The sequence below is a fragment of the Ambystoma mexicanum genome, chromosome 12, assembly GCF_040938575.1.
Source record: "Ambystoma mexicanum isolate Mex_15411 chromosome 12, UKY_AmexF1_1, whole genome shotgun sequence".
NCBI lineage: Eukaryota > Metazoa > Chordata > Amphibia > Caudata > Ambystomatidae > Ambystoma > Ambystoma mexicanum.
In genome coordinates, this window is record NC_090936.1 from 1,183,093,922 (window position 1) to 1,183,112,270 (window position 18,349).

The 18,349-nt window shown below is 44.6% G+C and overlaps 1 protein-coding gene across 5 annotated transcripts in view; it reads left to right on the forward strand.

Moving 5' to 3' along the window:
- The window catches only part of SLC38A1 (solute carrier family 38 member 1), a 697,300-nt gene extending 683,820 nt beyond the window's left edge, over window positions 1–13,480 (forward strand). For all 5 annotated transcript variants that reach the window (XM_069629833.1, XM_069629835.1, XM_069629832.1 and 2 more), the window contains one exon: window positions 1,442–13,480. In XM_069629833.1, coding sequence (XP_069485934.1) covers window positions 1,442–1,540 — 99 coding nt within the window. In that variant the 3' untranslated portion in view covers window positions 1,541–13,480. The remainder of the gene's footprint in view (window positions 1–1,441) is intronic.
- The last annotated feature ends 4,869 nt before the right edge of the window (window positions 13,481–18,349 follow it).

The window sequence follows — 18,349 nt, forward strand, 5'->3', positions numbered from 1 at the left end:
TTCAACCAAAACTTACCTACCAGAATCAGTTAGTTAAAGGTATGTCTATCAAATAAGTCACGAAATCTATTAGGATTGCACAAACGCATCTCTAGTCCCTCGTGCATCTTACATGGTGCGTGAATTTCCCCATCCTCCAACCCCTGCCTTGGAACACACACCAGCTGACCCTTTACACATTAGAACATACCCATCTTCTCTGCGCCATGAATTCTGTGCGCTACCTAACCACATTAACATGCACGCACCCCGTCACAAAACATTCCCCCCATCCTCACTCCCACCTTATGTTTCTGGCACTTCTCCCCTCTTTCCCATCCTCATATGCCCCTCGCTCCTTTTCCTTCGGCAGACTAAGGTTTGTGTACCCTGGGAGGGGCACAATACACCAACCTCCGGACCAGTTCAGGCGCTGGGTGACCACTAGGGCAGGGATTTGGCACAGTAGGACATCATCGTGATGTAACATGCCGCCATTTTCTTTTACTAAGATTTTCAAAGGCCATAATTGGGCAGAACTAAAAATAACAGGCAGTATTTGATAATACCACCTGTTTTACCATTACTGACACACTTGCAACGAGGCTCTAAGTGTCTCACTGACATTAATATAGTCATTTTAAAAATATTAAAAAAGGTTGCATGCAGGGGAATGCGATTGGGGCTTATATTGGCAAGGACATTTATTTTTTTCAACCTTACAATTGTTCTCAATATAAGGTGCAATTCATCCAAATGTGAAATACTGGCATAGTAACCGCAGTGAAGCAGATATAATATAATAAAAGGCCAGATGTACGTGTGTCCGATGCAGTAGCATAACCTGTTGTCACCACTAGAGGGAGCTGTTGCCTTAGGACATATAGAGACAATGCCAATTTGCATAGCTTCGTCTGTTGTTAATGGTATACAGTGTTTATATCAAATCTTTTATTATATAGAGAATGCATTTAGGGGTGGTGTAAAGGGTTAAATATTTTTAGGAAACGGTCGGGGTAGGTTTTTAGGGGTGGGAAACAGGGGCTTGGGGGACCCCACTCCCCCAAGAAAAAGACAAAAATGCATTCTCTATAGCATTTTTCATTATAAAATATTCGATATATGTTCATTCTTTATAAAAGGTTTCGGTATAAAGACATGTAACCGCTGTTACTGGTAGAGGGAGCTGTAGGCTTAGGATATACAGTGGTCCTACTGTGTTAAATAAAACCTGCACTTTGGCCCGTGTACACAGGCTCTTACACTAATATGTTTATACATTGACAATGCACAAACCACACATCTGCTAAACCAATGAGATGAGGCGCTTGCAGTTCGTGGTAAAGCCTTCCCTCTTTGTTCTACTGGGTACGAGTACCGTAAGGCGTCGATTGGAGACCAGCTTGCCAGGAAGGGCAGCAATGATGCCGTCAAATAATCTGTATTTTCTGTTTCGTTGCAGGCATTCGCCTTCTTGGCACTCGGCGCACTCTTTTCCTTAGTCAGCATCCCCCTCGTGATCTACGATTGGGTGAACACGGGGGACAAAGAGAACGAATGATGTCCGCCGGATACGGAGACCAACACATTCCTATTGGCTGCTCACCAAAATCTCCATTGCTCTTTTCAAATATCCATCCTGCCCTCTACGAGCCTACAGCAATAAAATCGAAGTAATCCGAAATAAATACTATGGAGTCTTCTGAGAAAAAAGAAGGCCCAGTTTACCAAGAGAGGTCCCAGTTGATCTGACCGCCCTACGCCCTGCAGCATTATCGGGGAAATTCCTCACCAATCTCCACCTCAAGGGGTTTCTTTGTAGCAACCATGGTGGTCCCTCCTCTACAAGAGTGTCCCCTGGATCAGCGGCTACGGGTCATTTCTCATACCTCTGCGGGAGCTCCTACAGGCTTCCTGTGCAACCGGTCCCTTCCTCTGCAACCGGTCCGGTCCCCGGCAGCCGGTCCTGAAGGACACCGCTGAGACGCAACCCAATGGCTGGTGGATCTTGAGCGATCACAGAGTTCCTCAAACCCCAGACCTTCTGAAACCATTATAGGGATAACTCTCTCAGCGTCCATTGAAATGAATCCCCCAGCATAACCGCTCCTGGGGTTTGTGCATGCTCGGCAAGCGTAAAGCAAAAAGAGGTCAAAATATTAGCTGAAGATAAAGGTTTTGACCTTCATTGTGACGACGTGGATCGCACATTTCCTAAACAGTTGCAAAACTAAAGAACAGGGTTGCCCTGGCCCTCTGATGATGGCAGGATGGTTTGAGCGGGCATTGCAGCCAGTCCAGCTCTTACCGGCTTCTCAGACAAGCAGGCCTTACCCCAGAAGCTGCCACTTATCAAGAAGTCACTCTAATGACTGGCACATCTTCTGTGGTGATCAGTCAAAGAAGCACTCAAAAGAATGCTCATTAATCACTAATCACAAAAAGTGCTAAAATATCCTGCTGGCCCCAACTGGATGCTCCTGTTGCTGTTTTCAGAGGGCATTAAGTTTAAGAAACTCTTACTGACACATTGTCCCATCTACGTAAGCAGCCAAGGAACACTCTGAAAAGAGAGTGTACTTGTAGCATGTCTCCAGGGTCTTGCTATAACTTATCTTCATAATGTTTTTGTATGTTTTAACTACATGAGAGGAATGCAAATATTTTCATGGATGGATTTGAACGGCTCAGGGTTATAATTATAATTGGGTATTTATAACACGCTGAATACCGAAGAGGTTTCTAAGCGCTGAACCAGGATTCAAACCTGTGTTGCTCTGCGTTGTCTTGCTTCCAAAACAAGCACGTTGCCACTAAGCTATACTTATAAAACCATACCTGATCTTTGCTCAAAACTACTGAAGACAGCAAATATTAGCAACTGGCCGTCATCTCAAATATGCACGCAGGTCACGATCCATTTCCTTGTAACCAGGCGTGTTGTGCATAGAAGCTACCTGTGGCTGCTGGTAAGTGCTATAACAATGCTCAGCGCTTTACTTGCACAGAAATAACCGGCACAACTCTAAGGATGTCCCCTCATTTGGCTACAGGTTACTTGTCGTCTTTCAACATCAAAGCCCTCATTATGAGGTTGCTGGTAGGCCACCGGCAGTACCGGCAACCTTAGCATACCATTTCCCCTGCCCGATATCCCGGTAACACCGGGATATTACGGGCGGCGGCCGAACGGTACGTTCCCATTCCCATGAGCCGTTCTGGAAAAGGTGCTGGTAATCGTTGCTACTGGCACTGTTTTCTGGGCCGGCTACTCGTAATGAGGGCCTAAGTCTTGAACAGTTGCAAACCAATAAAAGTGTGTTCATTACATTTGGGGTAGAACATATCTTGCTGATACCTGTTGGAAGGTGTCTTGCAAGCTTTGGTAAATGGATTCTAAATATACGCCACTTGGCACCATGCTTGGCTTTGTATTGGGCAACCGAAGCGGGTATGCTTTCTTGGCTAGTGTATGCATTGGTGTCCATTGGCCGTGAGCACATTCAAGCACGCCAGCCTTTTTGTGCCAGCAAGCAGGATAGGTCGGCCTTGCTAATATGATATGATATTTTATTTATATCGCGCTCATACAAGTATTTCAGAGCGCGACGAGGGAAGGGAGGGGTACAGGGAAGGAACAAAACAACAATCGTACTAGGCCCAGTGACATTGAGAATGTGAAAGTGCGGGAAAGTATAGCATAGCATAGCACAGCATAGCTTTATGAACATGACTGGTTATTTATATAGCGATTGAAAGAGAGGCTAGCCATAATCAACCAATTTGGCAGATAAGGTAACTCCAAGAAGAAAAAGTGACTTGCCTACGACTGCCCAATTGGGCAAACGATGTAAACCGCGATACCAACACACATCTCGTGTTTTTCCATGTCCCCAGTCGACACCTTAGATACTGTTGCTAGCCGTACAAATTTGCTTTAGAGCAGAGATATTTAGCCGGAGGTTTGAATGGGATGGAAGGATTATGACAGGAGACTTTAAAGCTAATTAGACTTTCAAAAACAACCTGGATATTGTAATGCTTCTAATTATTCTTTTTCTGGTTTCATTAAAGGGTAGATCCGTGAAATTTATTTTCATTAGAATTGCTTTTCATTAGATTGTAAGACATCAACTACGAGAAGTAAAGTTTCGAAAGGTATCCAGTGATTTTACTGAAAAAAAGATTTGATGGATTTTTTACCAAAATAAATCAATAGAAAAACATTGAATTCTTTTTTAAAATATAATTGGGGGTTAAGGAGTTCAAACGGGTGGGCAGGGGGTTGGGAGGCTTAAAAACATAGGGAAACAGGGAGTTTGGGGGATCCCCCCCAAATAAAAAAGAAGTCAGATAGATCCAGTTTCAAAGGATCTTTAAAAAACTAAAACTAGGTCCTGTATAATAATTCTTGGGGGAGTTTATTCTCTCACACCCCGCGTAGCATATTTACGTTATGGGCAGTGAATGAGGCCCCTTCAAGGGAACAAGTTCAGGCCCACATACCGCCTTGGTCCAGGCAAGACACAATTATGAAGGAACGGTTGGGGAGACACCTAAGCTACCTTCCCGCAAACTAAAGAAAGGGCAGCCCCAAAAATAAACACAGTATCGGGGGTAAATCAAATGGCAAAAGAAAATAATACTGGGTGGGAAAAATCTTAGATCAATGATCTGGTAAATAAATGTTGCCCAGTAGGGTCCCATTTCTGTTATCAATGTGTAGAGATTTCCTGCCGTCGGAGGCATTTACCGTTCTGAAGCTCTGGCGTATCATTTTGTTTTGCCTATCTTCCTGCAAAGACACCATCTTCAGAATTTCAGCAGGTTTTGGTCTCGGGTGACTTCTGGAAGCCCTTTTGGTAAACTGTGCCCGCTTGGGGATTCAACCTGAGAATCTGAATAATTTCAAATAGTTGATCGAAGACCGAACATGTAAGAAGACTGTCCCCCGTGGAACATGTTGTGACCCAAGTGGATGGTACGTGACCCTCGTGGAACATGCTGTGACTTACGTGGATGGCATTTATCAATTCATTCCAATTTATGTAAATGTATTTATTTTGAAAGCAACAAAATACATGTTTTCACTCTCCGTAACATTGATTGTTAAAGACATTCCTGATGTGTATATTAAATTAATGGTATATTTAAGGTTATAGTAAAGCAAACAAAACAAAAAGCTGGTGCAATTCGCATTGGCCCGCGTGCTAAGATTGTACTTTAAAAGTTTTGTTTTCGAATTGTGAACGGAAAGATCAAAGTGCACAGTATCTGTCGCCATTTTTTCTTATTTCTTAAAGGAAAGCTTTACCTCTCATGGTGCAGTATTGCACGGCCCATCGAAGCACAAGAGCTGCAGACTTGTGATGGAACCGTACCAGCGCGCTCGCTTGGAGCAGCAGCACAAGGTTCCGCCACTGGACCACCACATCACCCTCGCTCACTGTACACATTTCACCCTGTCAGGTGCTTTCTTCAGATATTTGCTCTTGCAACTCCTCACCCCTACAACAAATTTTCAAATAGACCACTCCATGACAATACTGTAAAGAAAGAGCAAAGCAACTCCTTAATCCTAACCTACTTCTCCATCTTCCCCCATGTCAGACGTACAGTCCTATTTTTCCCGGCTCAATTCAGAAGTACCAGAATGACAAAGTAAAAAAGAAACTAAAAACATCTGGATCAGCTGCGGACACCGGATTCTGTTTGGGTCCATTAATTAGTCTTTCCGCAACCATGTAATAGGTAAAGAGCCCAAAAGTCCATGCCTGGAGTTGCAGGGGACTTGAACTCTAAGTTGTGCTGCCAGATCTCCATGTAGCAAGCGGCATGTTTAGTGAACGTTCCAGACGTCGTTGCCAACTACGTAAGCGTCAGTTTGCCCTTAAAGGTCACAGACAACCTCTGATCCCGCATACTTTTTTGAATTAACTTAATGCAAACAGTGAAAAGGCCTAAATGGGCAAAGGGTGGCGAAGTGGCTGACCAGAGAATAATAATCAATAGAATAAGCCTGCAATTCTGTAATTCTAGAAAGAAAAAGTGTCTGTCCTGGTCTCTAGAATAGCTCACATGTTGATAGGATGAGTTTCTGATGATGTCTTATCCCTGATTTCATGCTGGTGATGTTCATTTCTCCGACTCTTGGCCTCGTTCTCATGTGCACCGATTGATCAGAGGAAAGAGCTTGTCCGATTGGGCGCCCACCCAGGCTTTCAGCTTCCGTTCTGATCTAGATTTGCACACGGCACAGGGGCGGATCAGGGACTCACCGCATGCTTGCAGTAAAAGGCAAGGGAACCCATGATTCAGCCGGTTTTCCTTGCTTTTCACCTCATTCATGCAGTCAATCCTGGGTGATCTCTGGAGATATGCAACTGTGACCGACATTGCAAAAGTGGTGGCAGTCTTTGCCCCTTTCATTCCCTGGTGCAAGAAAACCAGTCCCTGTCTGCATAACTGAAGCCATTTCGCAGCAACCCGAATAATGCATTCCCCGGTGACATCAGAAAATCAGTCGGAAACTTCGGGGAGATGTTACCGCACAGACCTTTGATACCAATAGGAATACAATTGAGAACATTGAAGGAAAATTGTGCTTTTCCCCTGTATCCTTGCAATCAAAATGAGGGTGATAGGAGTCTTTTTATTCTTTTCACAAGATATTTTAAAGAGTCTTTTAGTAATAGCAACTTCAAGACAGTAAGCATCCTCAATTTCCTTCTAGCATATGAGCGCAGTCGCTGAAATACTTTATTGTCAATTAAAATATGCACTATTTCTGGTAAACAATCATTTTTCCTTGTTTATGCCTAAACAAATGTTTACTTAACTTTACAATAATTCAAATTTGGATTTTCAAACTTGTCACTCAAATGTAAGTGCACACATGCAATTGGGTGCACTATAGGAAAAAACTATATTGCAATAAACGTGGACTTTACTTTGCAGGTACATAAGTTAGCTTAAAAATAGAATCTTAACAATGTATGTTTGATGGTCCAATTGACTTTTTAGTCCAGTTTCTGCACTCTGTTTTTAACTTTCAAAAAGGTGAAAGTACATGGGCACAAAGTCGTTCTGAAAATTCTTTCTCCCGAAGGTCAAGGGTTTAGGAGAGATGGAGGCAGATGTGTTCTTATTCCTATTTGATTGCGGGTATTTGTTGAGCGTGAACCTAGCATCGGTAAGCAACGGAGGCGTATCTGGTGTTGACGGGTATAGAGATACACAGTCTTGGGTCGTAGTCTGAGAATATCCGGGTACCTTCTTGTTTGCATTTACGCTGCTCTCGCCGGGCCACAAACTGGCTTCTGTTGAAGATCAAGGGTGGGAGGATGGATCCCTGGGCGACTCCACATAGGAGGAGTAGAGGTGGTGATCTGGCAGTGTCCATCTGGATAAAATGGTGGTGGCAGGAGACAAACCTGCATAGGACCTTCCCTCTGGTTCTACCTGGTTGTCCGGTAGGTTGATGAGATTTGATGGTCTACTGTTGCAGTAAACTGCATACAGCTTGATTGGTACCAATAAGGCAGGGGTGTCTGCCACCAAGGATGCAGAGCCCAGCATCAACCCCTTGGGCGGTGGCTGTCATTGTGCTGCGTCTGAAGCCTGCTGCATAGATCTGGAGTTGGCAATCGCTGTTGATGTGTGCTAGAAGTTGGGTGGCTGCAGTTCTTGTCTAGGAATTAAATGTGTGTGATGTGGCCGCAGTTGCTGAGGTCATCATAGTCCGGCGTTCGTCTATTCTTTTTACTTTCCGATCGACTGAATTTGCAATGACTGGATCAATTTTCTGTTCAGTTTGACTTTGACGAATTCCAACCCTTTCAAAAGGATTTGCTTATTGATTTGAAATTCACAGATTGGCACTCCTTTATAGGTAAGCCTTGTTGCCAGTTTGCCCATCACTATAAGTCACACTGGTGTAATTGTGTAATAATGCAGTACTTGCCGCAATAGGATCCCAGCTCCACAGCACTAGTCTTGAGTAATTTGCTTCCCATTCGTGATTATGGGAACTTTGAAGCTCCTTGTCTTGCACAGCATGTATTTGTATTCAGCTTTTTTGGTGAATACATGTATACCTGCGCCAATGTGTCAGACCGTGCTGTTCGTCCATACTATTCTACCACATGGCCCCGTGAGGCCAACACTTATGCTGCAGAAGCGGGGCATCATATCAGCAAGGTGCATTTCTCTGAAATATGTATATATACCTATATAGACCGGAACAAGAAGAAACATTTAGGCTTAAGATCAAATTGACTCCTAGAAACCTACTTTTACAACTACTATAGGCCTGCGGTACATTATGCTGCTTTTGTAGGGCCAGGATGTCTTACGGGTCAAAGCCTGTGCTTCACCTACCATAGCACTGAACCCCTCCTCATACCCACAAGCATAAATAGGTAAGGAAACCCAACGGGCATACATCATCAGCAACCGGTCCATTGGAATGTAGTCCATGGTCATCCCCTTGAGTCTCAGCTCGGTGCAGTAGTCCAGTGTCGATACGTCCTCGCCAATCATAGTGTCTGACAACACAGAACTGGCGGCTGACATCGAGTGACAGTCCTGGAATCCACGATCAGCAATGGTTCGAAGAGGGGTGGCGTTGCTGTGATGAACATTGTAGTGCGGGCTTCTACGTAGCCCTTAGCGGGACATGAACGCCACATCCCCATTGACGCCACCACGCCCCCGCGAGACAGTAACAAGACGGACACATGCGATGCATCTTCCTCATGAGGGGGCATCCTGTGGGATCTTTTCTGCATTTCTTATTGATTATCTGGTGGTTTTTCCTTCTGGTGCTTCCTTTTCTCAACACTTCATTGTTGATGACCTCCACACAGTGGACTATGTTGCTATTTTTAGTTAGGACCACAATGACCTTGAGAGACTTTTTAAGTGATTTCTAATGAGTTATAAGAGCAAAACAATAAGGGCGTTGATGCCAAACATTTTAAGCCCCATTGCAGGTTTGGTGGTAATGTTGTAACTGGTGGTGTTGTGTGAATAGTACCTTTTTTTCAGCACCCACCACATGCAGCCTTCAGCGTGCACATACTCCCATTGGTAAATACTGCATTATTATAAGGTGCAAATTCACCTTGGAGCGGCACATTTCGGTGGGCAGCACAATGCATAAAATGAATAATTAGGACACAACATCTTTTGCCCGCCTTTCTATCTGCATTATAATTATAATTGTTCTTTTATAACGTGCTTAATACCGAAGACCAGTTTCTAAGCGCAAAGGTGCGGATGAGGGTGGAGATGTGCGGACTCGCGACACCCATGCGGTTCTGCACACCCAGAGCGTATGCTCTGCATTTTGCAGAAGATCAGTTGACTTGCAGGCTTTCAATGTAATTCTCACCTCGTGGAAAGAACATGTTGAGTGCTTCAGACTGGTGACCTCAATTTGACCGATTTGTTATTTACACCTTGAAATAGCGAGCGCATCATTCCGCTGTGTCAAATCGCAGCGACAAATTAAGAGCTCGAAGCACATAGGTAAGGACTATCGGCCTACCTATCCCTGGTGCGTCTCATGAACAAGCCGGGACGACACCACAAAAAGTGACCTGCGAAAATATTGATGGCTCACCAAGCTGAATGTTAGGTATACACGTCACAAGCCACTCCTAACCCTGTAAAGCACCCTTTAACCCCTCTCTTCACTGCACCATGTTGCCTGGTCCTGTGCTGTCCACCGAGGACCCAAACTTGTTAGCTCTGGGTGAACCTAACATTGTTACAGACAAATCTCTGCAAACATCTGCTAGGTTTGAAGGACCTTGGAACACCAAACCTTCAGGTGGTTTGAATTACCCCCGAGCTAGTTACTTGCTATATGGACACACCCTGGTTCTGTAAGGCAGGACTAGCAGAAGCACAGAAAACGAAGCTAAGAAAGTTTTTTTAATCCTCAGGAAATGGGCGGACTTCTGTCAATGAAAGGTTGACGCAGCTGTGTGGCCTGTGACTTTCCATTGTTGCTACAGGACTCAGACTCTGCACTGGCCACTTGCCATCGCCTAGTGATAATTGCCTCTAAGCTAGTAAGAAATGGGGTGCTGTATGCATGCGTAACATTGAGGTGGCAAGTGACCTTTTATGACTGACTAGTAGCTTGCAAATTGAAGTGTTTAACCATGATTAACCCATAGCCCCTATCCTCTCCTCCCCCACCCTTCACTGATTTATACCATGTTCTATACCTTGCACTAGTTTCTATTGCCCTGGCCCTTTGCTCTTCTCAGCCATAACATGTCGGCCTCCACACCTGCGCTCTTCCCTTGTGGTGGCCTGACTACCAGGAAGCACAAGCTTGCAGGCCTGCCATAGCAGGTCTCGACCGGGTAAAAACAGGAATTTGCTTTTCCTTAAATATTCAGGAGCAAGAGGAGAAAACCAGCCGCCAAAGCAGATTTGAGCACTAAATGTTCTCCTTTTCTGACCCGTCCAGTAAATCAATATCGGGGGCGAGAGCTGTTCCTCGCTTAGTGCGGTGGTGTTTATATCTCATAAACTGACTAGGACAAAAGGACCCAGCTCCTAAAATCCAGGATCCTTTGGACCCACAAACTCTTGCCAAAAGGTTTTCCAGCTTCCACCACCCTTTATTTAAAGAAATGCTTTATTGCGAGTGGTATGCAACTTGCAGCTCTCCAGATGTTCCACTATGAATCCCATGATTCCTCCCGGTTCACTATGACGACTAGGGCTGTTGGGAGTTGTAGTCCAAATATCTGCTTAAGTCCATCCTTCGTCTGTCTCTTCTCACAATCTATTGTCCCAGATACTATTTTGCACTGAAAAAAGACTCTATTCATGTCCTCAGGGAATGGAACCTGATGCCGCCTAGAACAGTTTCCACCTCAATGCAGATATAGTACCCATTTTACCTCATCCTAAATGTACCCTTCAACACTCTACATCATTATTATTATACATTTTTATAGCGCTGACCTAACTCGGGAGCAACGGAGCACTGTATAGGTCGTAGAGCCAAACATTGGTAGTCAGAAATTAACAAGTCATCAAGTAAACATAAGTAACAACGATCAGAGTACAACATACGGGTGGGGAGCGCACGAGAGATCAGAGTCTCGGTTACATCAAGGTCTTCAGTTCTTTCCTAAACTGAGGAAAACCTGGAGAAGACTGGGATGGAGTTCCAGAGGAACGGAATGTAGCATGAGGGCAACTGTTTCCTAGTTTTCTCCTTTGTGAGCCAGTTCAGTGTCCAGTCTGGTGATAGCTGACAGATGTTTTCTAGTTTGGCCGTCTGGTTGGCCGGCGTACCGGTGGCGGTTGCCTCGTTAGTGAGACACAAAGTTTTGGACCAGATTCTTGCCAGTGTGCGGCACCAGTGTAATTCACGCACTGTGGGGGGTGATGTCAAATTTTCTAGCGCTGGTGATGAGGTCAGTTGCTGCTTTGGAGGCAACTTGAAGGTGTGCCAGGTGAGCAGCTGGGATTCCTGCAAGGAGGGCATTATGCCCATTGACGTCACTAGAGCCTGCGCCACTATTCGGAAGTCCTGGGTTGGAAGGAAGGACTTGATGTTGCGGAGTAGAGAGATCTGATTGCAAACCGTTTGAGCCCTTTTTGTGTTGTGTTGTTGGAAGGATAGATTGCTATTGACAATGAAGCCTAGGGTTTTTGCTAAATGTGTGATGTGAGTTGAAGATTGAACCTGTCCAAGTGCATTTCGCCCAGTCACTTTTCAACGGCTTCCTGCTTGGTCTAGTGTCCAAGAACTACAAATTCAGTAGTTGTGGCGTTAAGCTTTAAGTAGGCACTTTTCATCCACTTTTGAATGATTTCAAGTTAGGAGCGATGGAGAGCACTATATTCTGGGCCCTTGACCTTTAGTTCAACTGTGTATCATCTGAGTGCTGGTGGACCGCGATGTTAGGGGTCGTAGAGGTTAAATATGCCTGCGGTGAGAACGGAACCCGGGGGGGGGGCTGCATTTGGACCTGTAGGACCCCATCTGGACATCCCTACCCTAACTCTGCCCCCAGAGTGACAATTAATTCCCCAGATGTGGAATCTAGGCAGCAGAGGGCGCTGTGACGCACCACGTATGTTTCTCAGTCTACTTGATGCCCGAAAACATTTGCACAAAAGGAACACCTTCCCCCCCACCCCCTCCCCCCCCCCCGCTCATAGTAATGCACAAAACATTGTAATTTTTAAGGAAAGCTTTCCTCCATATAAAATGGAAGAGGAGAAAAGTACATGAAAAATTAAATGAAATATTATAAAGTAAAAGACATTGGTGTGTGTGTGTGTGAATATGGAAATACTACTGTGTGCAGCATAATTCATTCACTGTCGTACATTTTTTATATTCTGATAAGAAATCTATGCAGTTGTCGTGTATTGTGGGAAATATGTTTGTTGTGTAAATATATTGTAAATAAATAGGTGGCTGTATATTTTTGCAGTTATTATTCCCCACTAAAAACATATGTGGTAGTCAGTACATATATTATGTTGGAAATCCTATACAAATATGAACAATTTAGTTTTAAAATATGTAAAGTGTAGTGTCCCTTAATTGGATAGGCTCATCCGCATCGTAGGCTGCCATCGTTTAGGCCACAAAAGTAGGCATTTAACTAGTCTGAACACAGTGGAGCTATTTGCCTGGGTGTTAAAAACCGCTTTCTGTAATAAATGATGTAGAAAATATGTTTACAGCTATCACGGAATGTGGCCGCGCTCTCCACAGTGGAAACAATATACTGTAGAACAGGGGCCTGCAACCTCAAGATGTTTTGGACTACGACTCCCATTGTCCTTCGACATTGACTGTGCTGTCTGGGGATGATGGGAGTTGTAGTCCAAATCATCTGGCGAGACAAAGGTTGCTGAACCCTGCGTAGAAACGTGCACAAATGGACCAAGAAGTCCTCAAGTGATATCGGTTCTTCTTGAACGCTGGTACAATATTATTGCACAGTATTTAAGCACATTTCATGTTGTCAAACGGGTCTGCCGAATATTATGTTTTATGTTAATAAAAAATAAAATTCCAAAATAAAATGATAGTTTTACCTTTTCCAAAAGTTCTTTCTTGACTCGAAAAAATCATGGTTGTACAATATGTCGATAAAACGAGCACAAATGGCCTGGGGCAGGCATTAGATAAAGTGCTTTGCTGAACTCTAACTGTATATTGCAATGTTTACATCCGTTTTCCGGTTTAGTTTTCAGTGTTACCGCTCACCAAGATGGCCGACCGAAAATTATTTTTTCCCCAAAAACTTGAATTAATGGTTGTTCCTAAGAACCTGTTTTTTAATGTCCAAATGTAATGTTCAGTTTGTATTTAATTAAAATTCTTATTTTGTCTGTGTGCACTTGTCGGACAATAACCTCACTTGTGTTTTTCAAGTCTACCTACGTGTTTGCTTCTGTCAATTGCCGCAGTATGTTCCGCTGTTCTTAATAAAAATACTTACATACAGGCTGTGGTTTGATTGTCTGTGCCGGCGGTAAATCCGAGCAAAGAGATGTAACTTGCCTGCTGCAAGTTGTGCCTGGGCCAGTGATATACAAGGAGCAGGAACCAGGCTGACCCAGGTGAGTAGAAACAGGAACATGCTTTATTGTGTCTTAGTTACATAGATTAGTTCAGAAGTAGGAGAGAAGATCTGTAAGCCTCCACCCTGGTTCCCTGCCCAGCTCCCAGTCCCAACCGTCAGTTCATGGAACTACCAGGCGCCCCAACACTCCAAACTCCACATGAGCATTCCACAAGGCCCTGCACTCACACAGGCAGTCAACCACTACATTCAAGCTACAGCACATCTCCCCCTTTAAACAACCACAAGAAAGGTAACACCCCCACAATCATGCTAGGACTACAAACAAAAACCACTATAACTCCTTCTACCCTGGCCTGCCACGCCAGTGTCTCGGTGCTGCCACCACCACGCACAAACATTGCCACAAGGGACAAACAAAGCCAAACCACAAACTAAAGCATCCTAAACTAAACTCCTTCTGCCAGGACTGCCACCGCTGGCCACAGGTCTGCCATACCTGCGCACAAACCACGCCCCAAAGTGAGGCAAACGCACCTACCGAAAATGGTGTTGCCACGATCTTGTAAACTAACACAATGGCCAAAACAAATGTCCTAAACATGCCAACAATAATTCCAAACACACAAACATGTACCCACAACAACCATGCCTCATCTCTTCTCCCCCGAAGAAAACATGAAAAAAGATGAAAAATATAGCAAAAGTGACACACGAAATAAAGATCACAAAATCACAAGGACGCAACCACAAAAGAAAGAGGGTAGTGCGTGAGAGTGCATAGCGAAAACCCTATGCAAAGGTGTCAAGACCAAAACAAAAACACTACCAGGACAAAAAACAGTAGTGCTCTACAAAACTCCTAAATTTGCAAAAACACCCAGACGCACAACAAAAGATGAAGAAACTGTGGTGCAGTCTGAGAAACATTTTTTTTGTGCAAATTAACATGTTAGGTAATTTCAACGATCATACAATTCAGTAAACCCATGCCAGTGTGTGGATCTACCTAATCCAAAATTACCAGAACTTCACACCAAAAACAAAACACTGGCCTACAATCTGTGTGCCCTCCACAACAATTTGAAACCAAAACAACTGGCGTGCATAACTACTGATACTTCCTCCCGAAATGCACCGCCTGGCACTACAGAACCAACATTAGGAGAATAACCTTGCTCCTAACTAAAAACTCCAACCTCCACATAGAGGAAAAATGTGTGCAATAACCTACAACACACAAAACCACTACCATGGGGGCACCTTGCCCCAAATCTCAAACACACAACTTGCGATGAAAGCATATACACACTACATCATGGACCCCTTGCCCTTGTGTCTAACACAATTACCCTACCCAAGGGTTAAATTTACTGGAGCACTATGCAGGCCACCTCTGTCAGCTCCGGAGTTCCACGCAATGGTGCAGGGCAGACTGCATGCATTCCAGCTTAACGGCCAAGCTGGAACGCAGGGGTTCAACTGGGCACGCGCAACCCAGGACCTCTTTGGACTCTCCAGGACTGGCCAAAAATTGACCAAGCTTTTTTTAAATTCAGTACCTTAAAAAAACGTAGCGTGTGTTCCCACCGGACTACAGGTCCCACGAGCCCTTGCTCAACAGGAGCGCAACGGCGCTCAGATCATCTGTTCACTCCTTCACAACTCACTCGTGGCACTATCCTTCTGCCACCCAGCGTCCTCCTATTGCTGGAACAGGTCTCCTCCTGCCCCAAAGATGGGCTCTAGGCTTCTTCACAGCCTGTCTGGTGTCGCGTCCTTCATCTTCTATAGCAGCAGCTGCATTTGCCACTGCCAGCACACCAGGAAAACTCTTGTTAATGCTGGTGCCTCCACTCCTTCGCTTCTCCTTCTCTCCTACACCCAAATTCCTCCAGGCTCAAACAATCCTCATCGCCAAATTGATGTAACTTGCCTCCTGCAAGTTGTGCCTGGGGCAGTGATATACAAGGAGCAGAAAACCAGGCTGACCCAAGTGAGTAGAAACAGGAACATGCTTTATTGTGTCTTAGTTACATAGATTAGTTCAGAAGTAGGAGAGAAGATCTGTAAGCCTCCACCCTGGTTCCCTGCCCAGCTCCCAGTCCCAACCGTCAGTTCATGGAACTACCAGGCGCCCCAACACTCCAAACTCCACATGAGCATTCCACAGGCCCTGCACTCACACAGGCAGTCAACCACTACATTCAAGCTACAACACAAAGCTTATAGGAGTCGTTTCTCCCAGAGGCTAGAACGTTACCTGAAGTTCTTTCTAACAATCAAGTTTTGAACTGTATTGTTTTAAGAAGCCATCTTCTGTCGCAGGAGCCTGTGGCCAGCCAGATTCCTCATGGCGGGATGCTGCATTGGCAACAATCAGCAGGTTCGTGGGTGTTGAGGTTCCAGTTGCGTCTCTGAGTCGGTTCCAGTGGGGCCTCTGAGTACGGGTTGCCCATGGAGTGCTATGGCCTGCATTGGTTGACCTGCTGAATGGCGGCTGTAAGCTAGGTATTGTCATTCCAGGCAGGTGCTCCATTCTAACATGGCCGCCGCTTTATAGGTTGGTCCCTAGGCTCTGCTTAATGTGGCTGACCTGCTTCCCAAGCCAACATGGCTTCTGCATCCTTCTCTCTTGTCATGTGGCAACTGGGCTGTATTTGAGAAATATGTAACAAGGAAGGGCTTCCAGTACTACACATCACCAGGCCCCAACTGAAATGTACAATTCATAAATCGCACACAAAGGCCAGAAGGAAAGACTCTCCCAGCTGATAACACGAACTACAATAAATATTGTAATACGGTACAATTGTTTTCTATTTCATTGCTAAAAACTTAAACAATACATAAGTAACTTACACATTTAAAAAAAGTGAAAAGTCTTAAAAGTGTTCTTGTATAAGAGAAACCACTATACGCACACATTTATTTCTTGTTTCTTTTCTTTCAATTTGCCACGTGAATTAATACGCAGTGATCACCAAACATGACTTTGTGTCGCCAGAGACCCTGGCTGGAACTCCACATGTGCTGTGCAAGTTATCCTCGACCCGAACAGCCCTCTGCACTGTTAGCCTTTCCCACACAGGTATGTGCATGTGTCCGTCCACATGGCTCTGGATGTTGGGCCTTCTTCAGGGTGTAAGGTCTGCAGCGATATTCGTAGTATGTCACAGAGAAATGTTCATGAGGTGACCGTGCTCTTCTGAGGACGCAGTCTCTAATACGTATCATCACCCGACGCGCAGCCATGCATCCTTATTTCTCCAATACATTCTGCAAGATAAAGAAAACCATATTTGACTCAAAAAGACCTCATACGCTGGTCGGACAATTATTTAACAACTCGCAAATGGAGAGGCGAAAGTGTCACCTACCTACCTAGGAGATAGGTCCCCGATGCTTTGAAACTGTAAGGGCAACAAATGCAGAGGCGAGTACTCAGAAATCTCTCAATTACACATCTGGCAGGAGAAAAAAACATTGACTATAGTGACCCCTATTTTGCTGAAAATATCAAGATGGCGAAGAGTTGCTACTCACCCCACTTTGCAGTGGTTCTCATCTTTTTTTCTAGTTTCATGATTGAATTCAATGGGGATGCAACAAGCTTCCCTTTCTCTTTCCTGAGAGGGCCTGAAAACAAGCAAATAATAACACGTGTGTAAAGGTTTTCCTTTTAGAGCATGATCTTTCAGCATCCACCTGGACCTCGTTAGTAGGAGTCCTTTCTTGCTCACGCCTTGCTCTTGCTCTCAGCACGGAAAATGGGCAAGCCATGCTCAAAAGAGCATTCTCCTTAAATGGAGAAGGCACTCGAATCACGCTGCACTATGAATGCTGGGAGACGTAGTTTTAAATAAGAGTACTACTAAGCATTGAAAAAGCAGCGAAACAGCAATGCCTGGGCGCTCCTCTCAGAACTCTAGAATTTCCTTAAGCCCTCCTGAGGATGCAGGCTCACCAGGCAATCCATTCTCAGCATGACGAGGAAGGATGTCATGCTTAAAATGAGTGCAATAATGCTACCATTTCAGAATGGGGCTCACAATCAAGCTCTCCATTAAAGGGATTCCCATTCGATCCTATCGTTCATGCCTACGGTGCGGCTCTTTCATCTGATTATCACCATTTGATCCAATCTCGTGAATAGCTTTCTAATTGTTGCGGCTTCACTGCCCATTTTAATTCTTTAACTTCATGACCCATTTCACTAAAGAGTTTAACTAAAGGAGCCGTTAGAATTGTTTTTATTTATGCTCTATCATGCAGGTTTTTACGGGTTTCTCCATTTTACCCACATACCTCCGACCGCAAGGACATAATATCAAATGAATCACTATTTTGGAATGACAGATGGTTCACCATTCTAACATGGCCGCTGTTTGATCTGCTTACCAAGCCAACATGGCTTCCGCGTCTTTCTCTCCTGTCATGTGATAACTGGGCTGTCTTTCAGAAAGCCACTCTGGACAGATAACCTGATATTATCATTGCCACCTGTGCCTTGTTGGTTCAGTCCTGTAAATACAGACAAAACAACCTAATTTGACTTCTGCGTGATGTTTTTTCCTCCAGTTAGGGGTGCTTGCCCTGACGTCATTTCCAAAAGCGGCATATACCGGCATCATGGCCCGCCCTACATGCCACGAGGAATCATGGAGCAGGATGGCTTCTTTATCATGGCAGAACATTAGATTTGAAATATTTAGATGTTAAACAACCAGCAACAAATGGGTCGCTTTGAAGAGGGTGCAGCACTCAGCAGTATGCCGGTTGTAATAGTG